General features: G+C 42.6%; 1 protein-coding gene across 6 annotated transcripts in view; it reads right to left on the bottom strand.

Moving 5' to 3' along the window:
- Positions 1 to 219: 219 nt before the first annotated feature.
- Positions 220 to 20,320, bottom strand: part of RAP1GDS1 (Rap1 GTPase-GDP dissociation stimulator 1) — a 174,338-nt gene continuing 154,237 nt past the window's right edge. For all 6 annotated transcript variants that reach the window (XM_019488073.2, XM_014600233.3, XM_006278537.4 and 3 more), the window contains 4 exons: positions 14,380 to 14,519; positions 7,949 to 8,075; positions 6,313 to 6,441; positions 220 to 900 (listed from right to left, as the gene is read on the bottom strand). In XM_019488073.2, the coding sequence (XP_019343618.1) occupies positions 773 to 900; positions 6,313 to 6,441; positions 7,949 to 8,075; positions 14,380 to 14,519 (524 nt within the window). In that variant the 3' untranslated portion in view covers positions 220 to 772. The remainder of the gene's footprint in view (positions 901 to 6,312; positions 6,442 to 7,948; positions 8,076 to 14,379; positions 14,520 to 20,320) is intronic.

The following is a 20,320-nucleotide window of genomic DNA, read 5'->3' as shown; positions in this document are numbered from 1 at the left end:
ATGACTATTGAACCATCCCTGTAGAGTACACGCTAATGACAAGAGAAATGGATTTCAGTGGTTTAAAATGGCTTTCTCTGTTTTTCTTTGAACTGAAAGCAAACATTACATCAGTCCTATGCCCACCACTATAGGGGCTTTCTTAAAGAGGAACTTTCACACGTGCATGGGACTGTTGTTAATTCTGCATTTGAATACAAAAAAGAGCAAACAACAGGGTAAAGTGAGCGCGCACTGGAATTTTTATTTGTTACCTCTAGGTACCATGAGTTTGACATTAATAGGTGAGACCAGTGAATGAGCAGCAATACATTTACTTCATTCTTGTGTTTTCAAAGCACCAAAAATGGAGCTAGATTTACCACTTAATTCTATAATCAATACCCTAGTCTGGACTTGCTGCATCCTGTATTGTCCCTAATTTAGCAGTACATTATTATGCAGTTAGGGGTATGAGGAAAGAGTCATCATGTAGTACCACTTTTACATCATCATAGGACTACAACATGCACATTCTACTATGTGGCCCAAGCAACAAGAATACAAGTAGAACAGTGATGGGTGGAGACTTTTTTGACAGGTTCATGTTAACACCACCTATGGATTTTAGAAACCTTATTGGACAAGTACCTACAGCAGTTCATCAATGTGTGTGGGGAACATTATACGCATGCACAAGTGATACAGTGGAAAACATAGCAGGAGCGGCAGCAGGACAGAGGACGAAGGTGAAATCCATGATGGGATACTGTGTGGAAATTGGAGACTTTCCTCAGCTTTCTACCACGAGTCTCTGCTCTGTAAGTGAGGCCTGCTGGGCAACAGTCTTGTTCTCATGGCTGCGGAGTTTTGATACAACTTCTAGAAACGAGAGGCTCTGCACTTCCTTGTGAAGGGGCTCTGGAAAAGAAAAGCAAGAAAGTTTCACATTCTGTCCCCATGGCACATCTCCAAGCACGTATCTAAACGTTCACAAAGCTGAGATGCTTTCTCTCCTTATGTCTCGTGCTTGTAGCTGAGATGAACTGAGGTGATATGGGTAACAGATCCCATACTGACTTAAACAGGAGGACAGGTTTCTATTGCAGGGCAGATGAGCACAGAATAGCCTGGGTGACTGCATGAAACTGTTTTCTTAGTAATAACCCTGATGTGACACATGCAGAGTCAGAACTACTTGTTGAGCTGGGGGAGAGGCACAGAATTAACACTAGGGCTTAGTTTTGAAAGGTGTTTGGCTTACACAGCTCCCAGGGACTTCAAATGACCCTGTAGGTACCTAGCAGTGCTGAAAAACCACACTGAAGTGCCTTCAAACTAGTGCTGGTAATAAATAGCTGGAATTTTTAGTAAAAAACTTCTTGACTCTTCAGAACCTATTTCCTAAATTGGCCTGACAGAGCCAGTGAGCAGGCTGTCAGCCTACAGGCTTCCTGTACAGTACAGCTATTGAAATTATTTTTTGTCTAAGGTGGTTTCACAATAGAGGCTGAGATTTGTTTCTGGGGATAGAGAGAGAGATAGGGCAAAGAAGGCAGTTAGCCCTTGTTGGCATATTTGTTTACAGACTGGTTTTTACATTACTATAACTGAACTCAGTTTTGAAAAATTTTCTAAATCTAAAAAAATGAACAGCATATGGACAGTCTAGTCCATTTAAAACAGCCACTGCTTCCTCCTTGTACAGGGTACTAACAAAGACTGCTTTGTATACTGCTGTGCGGCAACCAAAGGTGGGGACTGGTATAGGTAGAGCAGTGGTTCTCAACCAGGGTGATGCCAAATCCTTTGAAGGGTGCCTCTAGGTACAAGATGAGCAGAAAAGCACACGTATAGGCTTTTCCCTGTCTGGCCAACCCTGACCCTCCACTGCCTGGCTCCCCTATAAGGAGGTAAGCACTGTCCTATATAGTTTTTGAAATGGGCTACCATCCAATTCACATAAGTAATGGAGGGAGTGCCTTGAGTCTGACAACCACTAAGATAAATTACAATTGTATGGATGCCATAAAGGTACTGATATAAGTTGTAGGGCTGTGTGAAGCTTCAGACCGTGCTTCGAATCCAGAGAAGCTTCGGACGCCTTGGTGTCCGAAGCAGCATGTCCGGATCGAAGCACTGGCCTCATTAGGCATTCCAAAGTGGTTCAGAACTTCCAACCCGCTTTGGAGATCTGGCCATAGGGTATAATGGGGAATCAATGAAATAGCTATAACTTTGTTGTTTTTTGTCTGATTTGGATGAAACTTGCAGAGGCAGTAGCCTCTGCTGAGAGCATGAAGCCTGCCAAGTTTCAAGAAGATCGGTGCAGGGGTTTGGGGGGACCTGCACCCCAAAATCTTGAAAGCAAAACTCGTTCATGTCTGTGTTACACTACAGGGGGTGAAAACTGCAGGGGTGGCAGCCCCTGCTGAGGCCACAAAGCCTGCCAAGTTTCAGGAAGATCGGTGCAGGGGTTTGGGGGGAACTGCACCTCAAGCTGCGGACAAGCAAAACTTGTGACATGGGTGACCCTGTGTGTTAAGGTGCAGCAGGGTGAAAGCTGCAGGGATGGTAGCCCCTGCTGAGGCCACGAAACCTGCCAGCTCAGCTCAGTCATGAGTTTTGCTTGTCTGCAGCCTGAAGTGCAGTTTCTCCCAAACCCCTGCACTCATCTCCTTGAAACGTGGCAGGCTTTGTGGCCTAAGCAGGGGCCACCACCCCTGCAGTTTTCAGCCCACTGCACCTTAACACGCACAGTGTTATCTATGTCACGAGTTTTGCCTGTCAGCAGCTTGAGATGCAGTTCCCCACCAACCCCTGCACCGATCTTCTTGAAACTTAGCAGGCTTCATGGCCTCACCAGGGGCTACTAACCCTGCAGTTTGCGCCCCCCTGTGGTGTAACACACAGATGTGACATGAGTTTTTTTCTTTCAAGAATTTGAGGTGCAGTTCCCCCCCAAACCCCTGCACCGATCTTCTTGAAACTTAGTAAGCTTCATGCTCTCAGCAGAGGCTACTGCCCCTGCAAGTTTCACCCAAATCAGACAAAAAACAACCAAGTTATAAATATTTCATTGATTCTTCATTATACCTTATCGCCAGATCTCCGAGGTGGTTCCAAAGCTTCGGAGCTGCTTCTGCCAGATTGAAGTGGGAACCCGTGCTGGAGCTCTGGATTGGATCGCTGCCACCCAAAGCGGCCGGATCTGAAGCCGGATCAAATATCTGCCTACTCGCACAGGCCTAATAAGTTGTTACAATGTGACTATTTAATTTACCATATACTGCAGGGATGAAGCTGTAGCATAGCCACTCCACCTTTAACTGCTTCATCCAGAGTCAATGTTAATGCAGCTTAGCTGTCTTGTGTCACTGCAGGCTCATGCAGACAAAATAGCTGCAGTAAAACAGCTGATGTGCATTCCTGAGCATAAGCTCCTCCTCCCCTTTTAAAGTGGCGAAAAAGTGCATTTATGCAAACTGAAAGCACTACAGCAGTGGTTCTCAACCTTGTTAGACTCAAAGCAGCCCTCAAAAAATGCCAGCTTAGTTTTCACTCCTTTTTGACTACAGAAAAATAATACAGCAATTCTTTTATTGAAAAGAACTCAGAAAGACTGCAGCAGGTCAGACTATTCTTAAAATTATGGATTCCTATTTCAAAACTCCTGGGCTTATCTTGTGAATCATGGCTGCACTCCTAACAGTGCTAACATTTTGTGGTACTCTGAAGCACTCTTGAAAGGATCTCAAGCCACACTGGTTGAGAATCACTGTGCTACAGGCTCAGAGCACTGAGTTTTATTTTTTTAATATTTAGTATTAAAGAATAATGAATTCTGCTGAAATTACTTAAGATCTGTACTGCAGGCATGGCTTTTTGGCAGGGGAAGGGAAAAGTGCAACCCACTCAGCAATACAGTCCAAATAGCTCTGCCCCCCACCCCATTCCTGAGGTGCCACCAATTTGATTAAGCTCTGAGATGCTCATGAGAAATATGAACCTTTGTTTCAAAATTAGCTGCATTGTATGCTACGACTATCTTTTACTTGTGGCAAGTCTTCTGTGACATTTCTTTTCCTTCTTCATTTCCTGTACACCAGTTTTCAATGATCTTGGACACTGTAGCCCCTACTATATAAAAGCAGCAAGCCAGTGCTGTGCCTCTGAGACCCTTCAACCCCTGAACATTTTCAGTGAAGCTGCTTCTCAGATCCAGGGCATTCTACTGTGGAAGCATTCTCTATCCTCCTCCTCTTGCTAGGATATCACTAAGCAGATGTTACCAAACTGACTTAGGAACTTATTTCCACTGGCAGAACTGCTTTGTTTAACACTCAGACTCCTGTGAGCCTTGTGGCCCTTGCACACGGCCACAACTAGTATCCATGAGTGCTTTGTCTTTTTTGATTCTTTAGGTTACACATTTACATTTCCCAGGCTCATCGTTCTTTCCTCTTTCAACACACTAATTCCACTGCAACAGCAGTTTCCAGCTGGCAAGAAATATTTATTTCACTGGTAATACATAACTGCTGGTACTGAGAAGCTAAACAGAATGTCAGATTTACCATAACAAAGTATAGTGATAACAGCATCCCTTGTAGAAAAAATAATAGATCAAGAATTAAATGCCCAGAACAGTATGACAAAAATATTTTTAGCCTCTCTAGGTGCACCCAGATGTGCATGGAAATTTGGTTCCCTGGGGACACATAGTGGCGGCACACCTTGTGCTACCACTTGTCTCTGGGAAATGTGCCATGTGTGCTTTGGTGTACAGCACGTTGCCCTAGGTGGGGTAGAAGAAGGCTGGGGCCAGCACTGGGCTGGCTCCAGCAGCCTTACCTGGGGTCCTGGGGGCCTCCCAGGGCTGCAGCCGCACTGATTCTGCCACACGGAGCCTGGCTGGCAGCGAAACGTGGCTCTGGCCTGGCTCCACTTTTCAGCAGCGCGTGCTGGCCGAGCGTGCAGTGCTCCATTTTTTCCCCTGTGTTTTATTTATTTATTTGCCCCCTGGATATCCAGGAGTAAAAAAAACCTGGGAGTAACACACTCAGCCAGTGCGTCCTTGCAGTGTGGAGAAAACTGGACTGTGCTTTGCAGCATCGCATACCGCACGACCGCGCTCATCTGGATGTGCTTTCTGAGACCACTGGTCAAAGAAACTGTTTCTTTCCTTCAGTTATTTTATGGGTATTTTAAAATAACCTCAAGATCCTATTCACTCACTGGCAGCAAAATCATGAACACTTAGGAGCATAAGAGTTCCCTCTAACCAGGTACTCATGAAATAAGGAAGCACTTGGTGGGGCTTTGAAAAAAACTGGCCAGTAATTCAAAAGTCTGAATATTTAAAGACGTCACGTTTGCAAGGATGGTTAGAGCAGGTTCTGTTCACCTTTTCATGGTGTCAAATAGATTGGATAACAGTGGGCAAGGGCAAGTGGGCCCTACCAATTGATGGGATGAGCTAGAACCTTGCTAGGGTGAAAGCTCTGACTCAGGCTGTATACAGACATGGTATCTAAAGCATTTCAAAGGGTGAGTGGACATCTGTAAGTGCCCTATGAAGTGTTGCAATGGGCAAAATTCTCCAAAAATAACTGGAAGAAACAGCAGCTATTTGGAAGTGCTTAAAATGAAGTACTTTCTGTTGCATGTGGAGTACAATGAGGTTGCTTGGTCCTCGGGCAACCCAGAGTGCTCTAACTTGTCTACCCTCATCCCCTGGCATCCATGGGGGAGAAGAAAGAATCAGGTGGACAGCCAAGCCTTCAGAGCAGGAATCCCTGTGTGTTGGTCTACCTCTAGCAGGAGGGGACAGGCAAGAGAAAGTGGGCTAGCGAGTTGCTGGAGGTGGGCCATGTCAGGAATTGTTCTCTCCAGCTCTAGGGCTGAACACAGTTATTTCTTGAATCTCTGAGAACCAGGAGACTGGAGGCTGAGTGTACAGCAGAGCAGATGCTGACAGTTCCCTTCACTCTGTGCCACTCCTACTCCCCCACCTCTGCTGCAGGGAGCTGAAGGGGAGCCACAGGTCTGAACAACCCCTCGCTGTGTTTCCCTTGCTAGAGAGCACACGCACTGCTGCATGCCATTGTAACAATTTTGAACTGCTCCAGCTGGGGGCCACAGAAGACTTGTGCATCTGTCCAGCATGCATATAAGAGGAAACAAAGCATTAAAAGTGAAAGCCTGCCTGTGTGCCTGCGTAGACACACTTTGCTCCCAAGGTGGCTGCCTGCCACTGAGCTCCCACTAAAGTCAGTGGAAGTTCAGAAGTACTGAGCAATAACCCAGCAGAAACCCCTTATAAATACTCACCAGATCCCATGAGAGCACAGATCAGCACCATGGAATTGTACTTGATTTCTGGCGCACTCCTTTCATCTGAGAGCAGCCTGTGTAGGATCTGGACTAACTGAGCATTTTCAATATCTTTCTCAGCAGTGACTGAAATACAAACAAGTGAAAAGTATAAATCAAAGAGCCAAAGTCATTTTGCTGCCTTGCTTCTGGCCACTTACTGATGCAGTTTCTCTCTTCCACTGTAATACTAGGGCTGTGATGTATTCAGAGCCTGGTTCGTCTGCAGCAAAACTGAAATGTATATTGAATGTTGTCATGCTGAGTGCCAGTTTTTGCTAAGTAATTGTAAGTTAGGTTAATTTCACTTAATGAACACTCAAGGAATTTAATGATATACTTAGACGTTTTGTGACCTAATGGAAAATGCACCCATCAGTCTGAACACTGAAAGGCAATCCCTGCAATCCTTCTTTAGTGAAACCCACAACTGACTTTGAATACTTAAAAAAAAAAAAATTTCCTGAACAAAAGAGCAGCTTAAAATCCAAGATAATAGGGGACACTTGGGGTCCATCAGAAGTGGTCAGTACAGGATTAGGACCTGGGTGCATACATTTTTAAAGGGATGTTGTCAACGTAGTGTAGGTCCCAAATGTAGAAACGTTGGAAGACAAAAGGAGAGGGATTAGAAGACCGAAAATAAATATACATATTTTCTCTCTCTTTTTTAAGCTGATGATTTACTTATCTATCTGATTTTCTCTCGAATTTCGGAAGCCCTATTCTCCTGGTGCATGAAAACAAAAGTTGAAGCTGATTACAAAAGTGAGTATTGTTGACCATAGAATTCATTGTCTAAAATGAATGAAATGCAATAGGCAAGTAAACAGGACAAACAAGAGAAACGAAAGTCATGTTTAAAAATTCTTTTACCACTAGGAAATGCGAATGTTATAAACTCAGGCTATGATGTAACACACCAGTTTTTTAATTGAAATTCTCTCCCAAATTTGTTTCTGAGAAACTCTACAAAATCGGTAAGAGTCATTAATGTGCAGCATTCACTAACGTACAGAATTCCCCTTTGCTTCCATCAGAAAGTACCTAACGTCCCATCTAAGCAGCTTTTACTAATCTATTTTGGAAAGAGTTTGGCTATTCCAGTTGAGGCAAAGCCAAGTAACTAAAAAACTTTTAGCATATCAATCTCTTGCCCAGGTTAAAAAAACTTTTGTTTCCCTCTTAAATAAAATGATTGTAGAGAGCAGCCACTTTGACATGCATAATTATGATGTTGCAGAGTTCCTCACCAATCTTTCCCTACAACACGTGCATACACAGTCTTCAGAAAAAAAGGGTGATTTTTTTTCTAACGATCAGCCCTGTGATTCCTAGTGGTGACTGAAAATCATGCTCAGTTTGGGATCTCTAGTTTACACATCTCTTAAAAGAATTCAACAGGCTATATTTTATCTATGCAGTTAGACTATTTCTATAGCCCTGCTGATCGTATACTTATAGACATGCTTGTGAAGGTCTAGTCAAACTTAAAATTGAATCTCATGTAGCAACGCTCAGGCAGCTCTGTCCTGCCCTGAATTTTTTGCACAGACCAAAAGAAAAATGAAGACCTAATCCCTGGGATACTCACCTAACTCCAGAGCTGCTATTAGTGCCAGAGCAACAAGAGCTTCATTTTGCATTATTACATGTTCGCTAGTTGCCATAGTAACTAAATGCTTGATGCCACCGCTCTGAACAATGGTCCTAATTACATCCTAAAATAAATAAAAATAAAAGAACTGAAAAAGTCTTGCATTACATGTAACAAACAGCATTAAATATATTAGCTGTAATATCTGCTGCAAATATAGGTGTGTATCTATACATTCTACACACGTGCATACTCACCAGATCCCATGAGAGCACAGATCAGCACCATGGAATTGTACGTGTGTATAAATATACATGCATGTATGCATAAAACATTTCTGTACTAATATGTAATTTCCCAGTGTAACCTGTTCAACCAAGCTGGTTAATCAAAAATTTGAGTTGCACCACATTTAGTTAAATTTGTTCCTTACTCTTTTCCAAGTTAGGCATTATGGGCTTTTTTACTTGTGCTCCAGGGGTTATGGGGGAGGCACTTGAATTAGAGCAGCTGTGAAAGCACTCTAATTACAGTGCCTGCAGCATCTTGTGTACCAGCATCCCTGAGCTTCAACTTGGTGGACGGGAAAGTGAAAGCACCCCCGCCACCATCTTGAAGTGCAGGAATGCTGATACAAGAGACACGGAGGCTGCTGGAGTCTGCTAATTAGCACGCTCCAGCAGACTCAGTTAATAGAGCCTGCTCTAACACGCTGTAATTGCAGTGCATCAGAACAACCTCTCTGCACGTCTACAGGCACCCTATAAGAAACTATTTTGTCACATGCAGATCAGTTGGCTATAAAAGTATTTGCTCTCCATCTAACTCTCAGCACCATTTCAAGTCAGTGAATGTGCATAGATGAATCTTTTCTCTTCATTATGCTGGTATTAAGACCCAGCACAAACCTTGTCTGAATCGGCCCAGTCTTCCTTTATTGTGTTCTGAGTGGAAAACTAGAGTCCATTTGTAAGCTTGGCATCCAATTTCTGATTATCAAATACCCAATCTGTCCTGGACTGGGGGAGTTTTGCCCAGAACTTTTAATGAATTGAGGCTGTCTTGGATCCCAGTTATTAAATAACAGAAATTGTGGAGTAGGGAAAGTTTTCAGGACTTGGCAGGAATTGAATGGCTTTCTCCTGAAGCCTGTCCTTGGTAGCTGCCAACAAATATGAAACCAGAAATAATGGACAATTACAAGATCCTGAAGCATTTTCTGTGGTTCTAAAGCAAGAATTTTACAATTATCTTCCTGTTGTGTATAATGCCTAACCTGCTCAAGATGTAGGCAACAAAAATGTCGACTGGATAAAATACTCTTAAAGCAGCAGTTACTATAACTATTTAAAGAGACTCTGGGTGCGTCTACATGAGATGATACTGTGCAGTAGCTCATTGCTACGCAGTTTTTGCCAGTAGTAACGAGCTACTGCGCAGTACCATTGGAAAAAACCTGTGCAGGGATGGTACTGTACAGTAACGCCGGTTACTGCACAGTCAATTAGTACTTGCATAAGTAACAACTGTGAAGTCCACCACTTGTGTAGACACGGCCTCTGTCTACACTTTTAGGTACTAACTTGGCCCAACTTTATATTTGTAATAAAACAATGAGCAATGGGTTATTGTGTCTCTCTCTCTTTTACTGAACTGAATATTTAGTTTTTAGTTTCCTGATTTTTATAGGAGCTGAGAACTCAAAACATTATGTGCTTCCCCTGAAGCGAACACTAATGACGACTCTATTTTCAAGCATCTGGGAGAAGGAAAGAAGCTAGTTAGATTAAATGCCAACTGTTCTTACCTCTTTTGTGCAAACTGCATCTGCAAAATATTTGCCTGCAAATCAGATAACTTGCATGCTGATAGGCCTCTGCATAGGCAACTGCATATTTGTTCCTATTTTGCAGGTGCAAATGAAGTATCATATTTTAAAACATAGCTTTGTCTTTTAAATGAGAATGTGATTTGCTACTTCAGTCCTTTGAATAGGATGATTGAGTGAAATGCAATGACAAGGACATGGAATAAAATACAAACCTTCCCTATTTCCCTTTCCTAGCTCCAAACATAAGCTAAAACCCATTAGCTAATACTTATGCTTATGTGCTTATATTGATTCACATTCCAATGCTTTCACGGATTATGCAATGAAATTTTGTGTGCAAGAAAAACTTCATGCAAGTGTAAGTCTGGAAGCTTGAAACTTCTTTGGTTCTTTGTTGAAGTTGCTCATTTCTTAATACTCCACTAAATGGGAACCTTTAGGACAGAAGGGGTATGTCTATAATATGTGCGTGGTCACAGCCCAGGCATGTCTATATGTGCTATTAGTGTGCAGCCATAAATTCTGGCGCATATTATGCCTGAGTTTATTGCTCCCGGGTGCCACATTTACACGAGCTGGGTCAAGTCAGAGCAGCTCTGGCTGGCAGAGGGCCCTGGAGGTCAGCCCGCCAGCCCAGGCTTTGTTCCAACCCAACTCAACGTGCTGCAAAGGGGCTGGCTGGAGTATGAGGGTGCTTCAGCATGGAGGCTAGCCAGCAGGCAGCCCCAGCCTGCCCCATCAGTGTCTACATGTGCACTGCTGTAGTAAAAAAAAAAACCTCCACTGTAGGACAGTACATGTATTTACAAGTACTAACCTATGGTAGAGTTAATCACACTGAATGAGTGGGGAAAAATACATGGCTAACATAAGGAGAAATAACTCTTGCTGTACCCATTAACTCTGTTCCAATGAGACTACTCCATTGAGTAAGGATTGCAGATTCTGGCCATTTTTTACAGTTTGAAAGCAATCCGTATTGATACCAAAGTGATAAGCATGCTAGAATATACTGACACCTAGTATTATCTGTATGCCTTGAATATACCTAAGTACAACTTCTATGAGGAAATATTTAGAATGAACAATTACTTTTTGGTTCTAACCACCCCAATAACCTTGTAACTCTTACAACAACTCAACTGAAATACTTATAAAACAGGGAGGGAGGAGAGAAGGCAGGTTCCTTTTGATCTCAGTACTCTGGTATTAATGGGTGTGTCTACATGTGCATTAATGTGTTTTTCCTAATGCACATTAAATTTAGTACCTCTAGTATGAGGTGCAAAATAAATGTGCATTAGGTTGCCCTAATGTGCAGTACCAAAAGCTTGTGTTCTTTTAAGTGACCTTAATGTGCAGCCTGTTTTACTGTGCATTAGTGTAATTGCTTCATTTCTTATGTGATGCTTTAATGTGCAGTAAAATAAGTCACCGTGCATTAAAGCACATGTGTAGACACATGCAAGTCACAGATACCATAGGGTGTTATTCTGGATTTACCATAGTGACATTGAGAACAACTTGGCTTTCGGGGGGATGTCTGTGTTTCTACATGTGCAGTGTCATTCTCTCTCTCTTTAGGTACCATATACAAACAGGACATTGGTGACCAGGGTCTTCCACAGATCTCTTCTCTTTGAGGCATACAGAATTTCCAGTGTCAACACATTCATCCTTTTAGATAGACTCTTGATACAAGTCAACTTGTCTTCCACATTCTCTCCTTCCATCAATCTTTCCAGTTTGACCAGATTTTCAATTTCCTCTTTCCTCATAATGTCTCTGAGAAACTCCAACAATCTCTTTCTGAAATTAATCAGCAGTTTCTTCTTGCAGCCTGCTCTTAACAAAATATCTTTATTTGAAGTGGGACTTGTCTAACATACCTTCAAGATGCACCTTAAGAATCACATCTCACTTGCTTCAATTTTCATTTCCATACGTGGCGATACTGTCTAGCATTCTGATGCATACATGTGGACTGATATAACATAGTAATCCAAAACTCTTAATTTCATCCCCATAGAAATTGTATTATTTGTCAATATCTTTTTCATTTTCAGAAATCCGTCTTTTGCCATCCATGTTCTCCGTTTTATTTCATGTTCACATTTACTATCTGATGTTATCCAGCTTCCCAAGTAGCTACATTTATTGACCTGCCTTATCTGTTTCTTTTCCACTTTGATGTAGCATACAGGAATGATCTTCTTTGTAATTACTATGCATTCTGTTTTTCTACAGTTGATGCCTTAAACCTTCTTCTCGCTTTCACTAACAGTTTTATCTAAAATTCTCTTCTGAATCAGCTATTAAGACTGTATCATCAGCATAATGCAAGTTTTCCAAATTCTGTCCACCAAGGATCAGCCCTGGTAAATCCTCAATCTCCCTCAGTATTTTCTCACTGTACAAGTCGAACGAGTCAGGTTAAAAAATACAGACTTGCCTCACGCCTCTCTTAATTTGGATGAAATCACTTAGTTAATTTTCTATCTTCACTGCTGCAGTTTGGTTCCAATAAAGGTTTCTTAAAATTCTCAAGTCTTTACCATCAATATCCAATTCTTTCAATATTTTCATTAACTCCTCATGCTTGACTATTAAGAGCTTTGGTATAATCAATAAAACACAAGAAAAGGTCTTTCCTCATTTTTGTTGCCTTCTCCGAAAGCGTTTGTACTATGAAGATAGCATTTCTTGTACCTCAATCTTCAACAAAACCACATTGAACTTTCATAATCTCCGGTCTCTTTGTACTTCTAGTTCTCAACATCATCACCTTTAATAGGATCTTTGTCACATGGCTTATTAAACTGATGGTTCAATGAAGTTCACATTCAATGACTTCAGGTCATTTGGGAAGCACAATAAAGATTGATTTACTGAGGTCCTCAGGTATTTCTCCACTTTCATAAATCTCACTGATAACAGTTGTTAACTTTTCTATTCTATATTCTGTAGCTTTATTGGTTTTCGTTCAGTTGATAACTGTTTGTACTTCTGACTAAATTTTCAAACCACCCATGTTCTTCTTAGATGGATTTTCTTCTAGACTGTTGTGGAATAACTCTTCAATATACTCTGTCCATTTTTTCAATACCTGTTCTTATTCCATGATTCCATCACTACTCTTGGCTTTTATACATCCCCTAGCAGTACATCCTCCTTTGCCTGTGAGGTCATTGATATTCCTATACATTGATGTAACTTCTTTATCCTTTTGTTTTTCCATCTCTGTACATTTTTCATTAAGCCATTTTTCCTTTTTTTCACTGCACACTGATGAAACTGTTTGTCCAGTTTCTTATATTCTTCCATACAACAGGTTTTGATTAGTGTCATTAGGATAAAGAAAACTAATTATCTCTGCCATAGGTTAGTACTTGTAACTACAAGTTCTGTCCTACAGCAGAGCTTTTTACTCTGCAGCAATGCATATGTAGATGCTAATGGGGCAGGCTGGGGCATGAGGGTGCTTCAGTGTGGGGGCTGCCTGCTAGCTAGCCCCCACACTGAAGCACCCTTGTGGTCCAGGCAGCCTCTCTACAGCATGTTGAGCTGGATGGATGCAGCTCCAGGCTGGCAGGCTGACCCCCAGGGCTCCATGCCAGCCAGGGCTGTTCCAACCCAGCTCAATGTGCTGGGCACACGTTCAAACACAGCGCCCAGGAGCAATACACTCTGGCACTATGTGTGCTGGAGTATATTGCTGCACATTAATTGCATGTATAGACATGCCCTGGCAATCTCAGATTTACAGCACAAAGGTAGGTCAAAGCTTGACCCTACAAATCTAGATCTAACTTGGGAGGAGGCATTTAGATCTCACAGCTTTTTAAAAAAGTATGTCTGTAAAATACAGTATTTAAAGAAATCAGAGAATTGGGATATATGTTTAAACTTGGTGCTTATTTCTGACTGACAGGTCTTGGAGCCAGAAGAACTCTACTTTTCATCACAGAGGTACAGCCTAGGAGTTAGCCAGGCATCTTGCTCCAGTGTTTTTCAGTCGACACGACTCAGCAGCAAACCCAGCTGAACAAGGTTAAGTGATGCAAGGTAAGTTTCTTTGCCAGCCATACCAAAAAATGTTAAAAAGCAGTGATGACTTCTGGTATATTGAGTTCTTTACTGGTTCACTTCATACAGGCCACATTAAAAAGCCACCAGACAGTGACTATTAAGTCAAAACAGATCTAAACAAGATTCAGGCAGATAATCCAAAGGCTGAAGGCTCCCTGGTCTCTCTCTCATTCTTCTGACTCTTTCAGCCATGTTACACGGACATGACCATGTAACTGGTCTTTAAGAGGAGGCTAGACGTCTACCTGGCTGGGGTCATTTGAGCCCGGTTTTCTCTCCTGCCCAGGGCAAGGGGTTGGACTTGATGATCTACAAGGTCCCTTCCAACCCTACTTCTATGAATCTATGACCCTAGGAGCTACTCTGCTGTGGCTGACATCTGCTGAGGTGCACACAGTCTACTTCTTTGTTAGATAACAGGGTCAAGGCCTATATTTCCAAAGACAAGGCCCAGCATGACTTTTTAAGGCTTTCCAGGTGACTTGACCTTTTTTCACCAGTAACTTACTTTTGATTTGCTGTGTCGTATCAGTGCCGAAAGCAGTCTGTTGGATTCTCCCATCACACCTGCATGGTCTTTGGCTTCACACCATTCCACCAACCTTTCAACTAATTTCACGTTCTTTCCCAGCTGTTCAGCTGCATCTGCTGCATGTGAGGCAAAAAACAAAATACAAAAAAGCTGTCATTTTTTTCAGCATGTAGCAGAAACATAGGTCTGAAAGTTACTAAGTGGAAGGAAAATCATGAAGTGGAACTGTAATTTACATTAATAGTGGGGAATGTTCCAATGTATATCAGTGAGGAAAGCTTGTCAAAAATGGAGAGATGCAGAAAATCTTTTTTAACAGTTTTCTAATATGTATATTTTTAAGTTGAACATTTCAGCCAAGAAATATATATTTCACAACACAGTTTTCCAGTATATATTCTGACTAGACCTTATATATTCCTGACATAGGATCATAAGAAAGTAAAGCTGGAAGGGACCTCAGTAAGTCATCTAGTCTAGCCCTTTGCTCAAGGGAGCCGACTAAACCATATGAGTCAAGTGTTCGTCTAACCTGCTTTAAAAAATTTCCAGGGATAGAGAGGCATCTTCTCTAGGGCATCTGTTCCAATGTTTGACCACCCTCACAGTCAGAAAGCTCCTTCTAATTTCTAATCCAAATTTCCACTGCAGCTTTAGGTCACTACTCCTAGTCTTGTCCCATATGGTCACAGAGAAAAGGCTATCTCCAACTTCTCTCTAATCACCATTCAGATATATGAAGATTGTTATCAAATTCCCTTTCAGTCTCCTTTTCTCCAGACTACCTAACCCTTGTTCTTTCAGCCTTTTCTTGTAAGTCATGCTTCCCAGGCCCCTAATCATTTTTGTTGATTTCCATTGACTCTTTGCAATCTAGTCACAACTTTTTTTACTTGTGCGGACCAAAACTGGACACAGTACTCCATATGAGGACTCACCAGTGCTGAATAGAGCAGAAGAACCACTTCCCTTGATTTGCAAGTAACCTTCCTATTCATACAACCCAGTATGCTGTTGTTTTTTTTGGCAACAAGAGCACACTGTTGGCTCATATTCAGCTTACGGTCTACTGTAACCCCCAGGTCCTTCTCTGCAGTACTGCAGCCTAGCCAGTCACTCCTAGTCTCTATTTGTGCACATTATTATTCTGTCCAAAATGTAGGATTAGACACATCCTTCCTGAATTTTACCTGATGGACTGTGGACAGTTTCTCCAGTTTATTCAAGTCATTCTGGATCCTAGTCCCACAGTCCAGTGTCTGTAACTCCACTCAACTTGGTGTCATTCTCAAATTTCCTAAGCGAGCACTTAATGCCATCATCTGAATCATTAAGACGCTGAACAATACTGGACCAAGGACAGAGCCCTGGGGAATACTACTCGATACCACCTTCCAGCTAGACTTTGAACCACCGATGACTACCCATTGTGCAAAATGTTCCAACTAGTTATGTATCCACTTTACGTAGGTTGTTAATGACCATGTGTTGGGAGACAGTGTCAGAAGCTTTGCTAATGTCAAGGGCTAGGGACAGACATTATACATAAACTGGTTTAAACATGTAACAGAACAGACATTCAGTGTACATAAACCAGTTTGAAAATGGCTGAAACTGGTTTGAGATAAACCTGGTTGAGTGTAGTATCAGGCTTAACCGATTTGGGTCAAACTGGTTTATGCAATGTCTGTCCCAGACCCCTTGCTGGTTTAAGTTAACCAGACTCCCCCAGCATCCTAACGTGCTCTCTGGGCTGGGTGGGGCTCAGCTCCAGGGAGCTAGGCTGGCTCCTCCCCTCTGCTTCCTCACTGGAGCTCTGGCAGAGACTTGCAGGCACAGCAGCGTTTGCCTGGCTTCCCCTGTCCCATCCCCCCACCCCTTTACTAACCTGTAAAGATTGAATCAATTCAGTCTCAGGCTTTTTCTGTCCCTAGCCAAGGTGTATTTTACTCAATGCTCTCCCCCATATATACAGCCAGTCATCTTATCATAGAAGGAAATCAGGTTGGTCATGCCTGACTTGCTTTTGGTGAATCTGGCTGTTCCTGATCACCTTGTTCTTCTCTAGGTGCTTCACAATAGATTCCTTGAGGACCTGCTCCATGATCTTTCTAGGTATAGAGGTCAAAGTGACTGGTCTGTTCCCTAGACCCTTCTTTTTCCCCTTTCTTAAAGATGGGTGCTATATTTGCCCTTTTCCAGTTATAAGAACTGCTACTTACTGGGTCAGACCATATGTCCATCTTGCCCAGTGTTCTGTGTCACAAGGGCAAAGAATGGATGCTGAAAGGGAGATGGAGAGGGTAGGACCATGGTTTTTCCCCTGTTCCTCTTCCTAGACCTTAAATGCTGGAGGCTGCATGTGGAAGTTTTGATTCAGAGGTAGTATCTCTAAATTCCACAGTGAACAACTACTGATGCACCTTTCCTTCAAGAATCTTTCCAATCTCTTTCTGAATCTACTTAAATTGTCAGCTTGTGCAACATCTTGTGGCAATGAGATCTACACTTTAATTATACTTGGTGGCCAATGAGTTCCATGCTTTAATTACACTACTCAGTGTAAAAACAAAACAAAACAAAAACTTTCTTTTGTTAGTTTTAACCTTACTATTGAGTAGCTTCATTTTATGATCCTTGGTTCTTGTATTGTGAGAGATAGTAAACAATGAATCCCTATATACTTCCTTTTTGCCATTCAGTGTTTTGTAAACTCTTTTCATGTCCCCACCTCAAGCATTATCTGGGACTGTACTGAACCTCCATAAATTCTCAAAGAGGAGAGACAACAGCTCTGAAATTACCTCAGCCAATTTCTTCTGTATCCTAGGTACATCCTATCTGGCCCTACTGACCTGAAAGCATCTAGCCTCTCTACATAATCCCTAACCTGTTCTGCCACTACCCTAGGCAGTTTCACCCCTTCCCTAATATTTCCTGTCAACTGTGTGCATCATCTGGTAGGTAACCCTGTTTGTGAAGGCTGAAGTAAGAAAAAAAACACATTAAATATTTCAGCCTTCTCTACATCATCTGTAACTAGGGTTGCCCTTCTTTCTTTGGTCTTCCTCTTACTTTTGACATCCTTGTAGAATCCCTTATGGCCTTTTATGTCCCTTGCCAGTTGCAACTCAAATCATGCCCTAGCCTTCCTAATCTTCTCGCACACCCGTGTGATACTCTTATACTCTCGCCTGGTAGTATGACCAAGTTTCTACTTTTTGTAGGATTCCTTTTAAGTCTCAACTAATTAAAAAGATTGCTGTCTAGCCAGGCTATCCTCCTGTTATACTTCCCACTTTTCTGTCACCTCAGGATACCGTGCTCCTGTGCCCTTAATATGGCCTGCTTAAAGTAAAGTCAGCATTTCTGTTGGCTGTACTTCATTAAGAATATATTAAGAAACTGACTTATGCAAGTTTTTCTTCAACTTCCTTTCCACTTTTGACAAGCTTTACTTACTGATGTACATTGGAGATATATATACATATAATATCAGGAAACTGCATTGAGAATACACACACACACACTATAGATTCCAAAATGCACAAACCCCATGAAGTGGGCTGCTCTCCCCCCCTCCCCCCCCCCCAATTTTACATTGAAATGGCTGATATGTAAAATTGAAAAAAAAAAAGGAAAGAATTCCAATTCATGGGGTTTGTGCATTTGTGGAACGCTAGCAACTATAAAGGTAACAATTCATTCTCAGTGGGCCAATTCATAATTTTACAGGCAAAAGAAATACTTCTGATAACCTGGTCTGATCTATATATTAAATAGACCACAAAACTTCCCTGAATTAAGTCTTGCTTTGAGTCTAACAGCTATGTTTGAACTAAAGTGCATCCTTTAGGCCCCCACTACACCTTAAGATGTGCCCTAGCTACACATTCAACCAAATCATGGTATGATGAAATAATCCATAGGCTACAAAGTTATTCCACAAAAAATGTGTAATAACTTTATAGCTTGTTCTAATCACACCACTAACTGCTCCCCTGTGGCTGGAAGCCCCATCAACTAGGAGGCTCCCAGCCACAGGGGTGCAAAACCCACTGCCAGCCCTGCAGGTGACAAGGCTGGCAGCAGTGTTCCCTGCGCTGCCCCTACTGTGAGCCTTGTCAGCTGTGGGGCTTGCAGTGAGGAGAAGGTTGCTGCCGCTGCAAGCCCTGCACCTAATGAGGTTGGGTGGCGGCAGCATTCTTCCTGCTGGAAGCCCTGCACCTGACAAAGCTTGCAGCAGCAGTGGCATTCTTCCCGCTGCCCTGACTGTGATCCCCACAGCCAATGAGGCTTGCAGTGCAGCAGGGACAGCATGGGAAATGCTCTGGTAGCTGCAGGACTCGCAGCCATGGGAGTTGGTGCAGAAGGAGCCTGAGATTATGATTCCAGGCTCCCCCTGCACCAGTGATAAGATGCAGTAGGTCTAATGCATGATCCCATAATCACATCACCTGCCATGCATGTGTGGCATGACAGGAGGTTCATAGATTGTAAGGCTGGAAGGGACCTTGGAAGATCATCGGGTCCTGCACCAGGCAGGAAAGACAGCTGGGGTCAGGTAACCCCACTGAGGTGACCATCTAGTCTCCTCTTGAAGACTTCCAGGGTAGGCAATTGCACCACCTCTGGAGGGAGCTTATTCCACAGTCTTGACACCCTAACTGTGAAGAAGTTTTTCCTAATGTTGAGCCTGAAATGGTCTTCCAGGAGTTTGTGGCCATTACTCTTGGTTTTCCCCAAGGCTGCCCTGGTGAACAGTTGTTCACTGAGCCCCTGATGTACTCCCTTGATGTAGCAGTCAGCTGCTACCGACTCCCTTCTCAGCCTTCTCTTTCAGGCTGAAGAGTCCCAGGTCCTTTAGCCTTTCCTTGTATGGCTTGCCATGCAAGTCTCTAATCATATGGGTGGTCCTCCTGGACTCTCTCAAGCTTTACCACGTCTTTGTTAAAGTGCAGCCAGTGCCCAGAACTGGATGCAGTACTCCAGCTGCGGTCTCAGCAAAGCATAGTAAAGTGGAAGAATCACTTCTTTGGTTTTGCTGGAGATGCAGCAATTGATGCATGCCAGAGTATTATTTGCCCTGCTGGCAAATAATACTCTGGTATGACTGGATCATGCATTAGATCCCATTGTGCCTCTACCTGCATGTATAGAGGGGCCCTTAGAAAAATATCTAATATTAATATAAAGATTCCCAATGATGGAGAATCCATCATAACCCTTGGTAAGTTGCTCCAGCGGCTAATTACCCTCAATGGTGGAAACTTGTCCCTTACTTCTAGTCTGAATTTGTCCACCTTGAGTCTCCTGCCATGAGATCTTGTCCTACCTTAATTTGCTAGACTGAGGAATCTTCTAATGGCAGATTTCAGTTCCTCATACATAAGGACTTCTAACTGTGACCAGTTGCTCCTTGAACTTCTCTCTAATAAGCTAAATTGGTTGAGCTACTGAAGTCTTCCATTATATTTTCTAAACCCTTATTCATTCTTGTTGTTGATTTTTTGAAACCTTGCCAATTTTTCAACATCCTTTTTGGAGTGTGGCTACCAGAATTGGATATATTTCAGTAGCTTTTGTACCAGTGCCAAATGCAGAGATAATATGTTCCCTCTACCCCTTGTTGATACTAGCTGACGTAAGGAGGAGTGAAGGGGAGTAAGAAAACCAAGGTGGTAGCAACCGTTTCTGTGCTATTGCTGGTGGGACTCCTCTTTCTGGGGAGGGGAAAAGGAGGGAGGAAACTGAGATCTCTTCCATATTCCCTCAGCACAGAAGGTGCTGTCAGCCAGGGTTATCTTTCCCTACACAATGCTTCTTAGTTTCTTCCCTTCTACAGCTTCACAACAGATATGAGAGCAGTGAAGAACCATGTCCTTCAACATTAGTGGGTGCAGGAGCCAGCTGGAAG

This window comes from Alligator mississippiensis, chromosome 2 (genome assembly GCF_030867095.1).
Source record: "Alligator mississippiensis isolate rAllMis1 chromosome 2, rAllMis1, whole genome shotgun sequence".
NCBI lineage: Eukaryota > Metazoa > Chordata > Crocodylia > Alligatoridae > Alligator > Alligator mississippiensis.
This window is presented reverse-complemented; position numbering and strand designations above follow the sequence as displayed.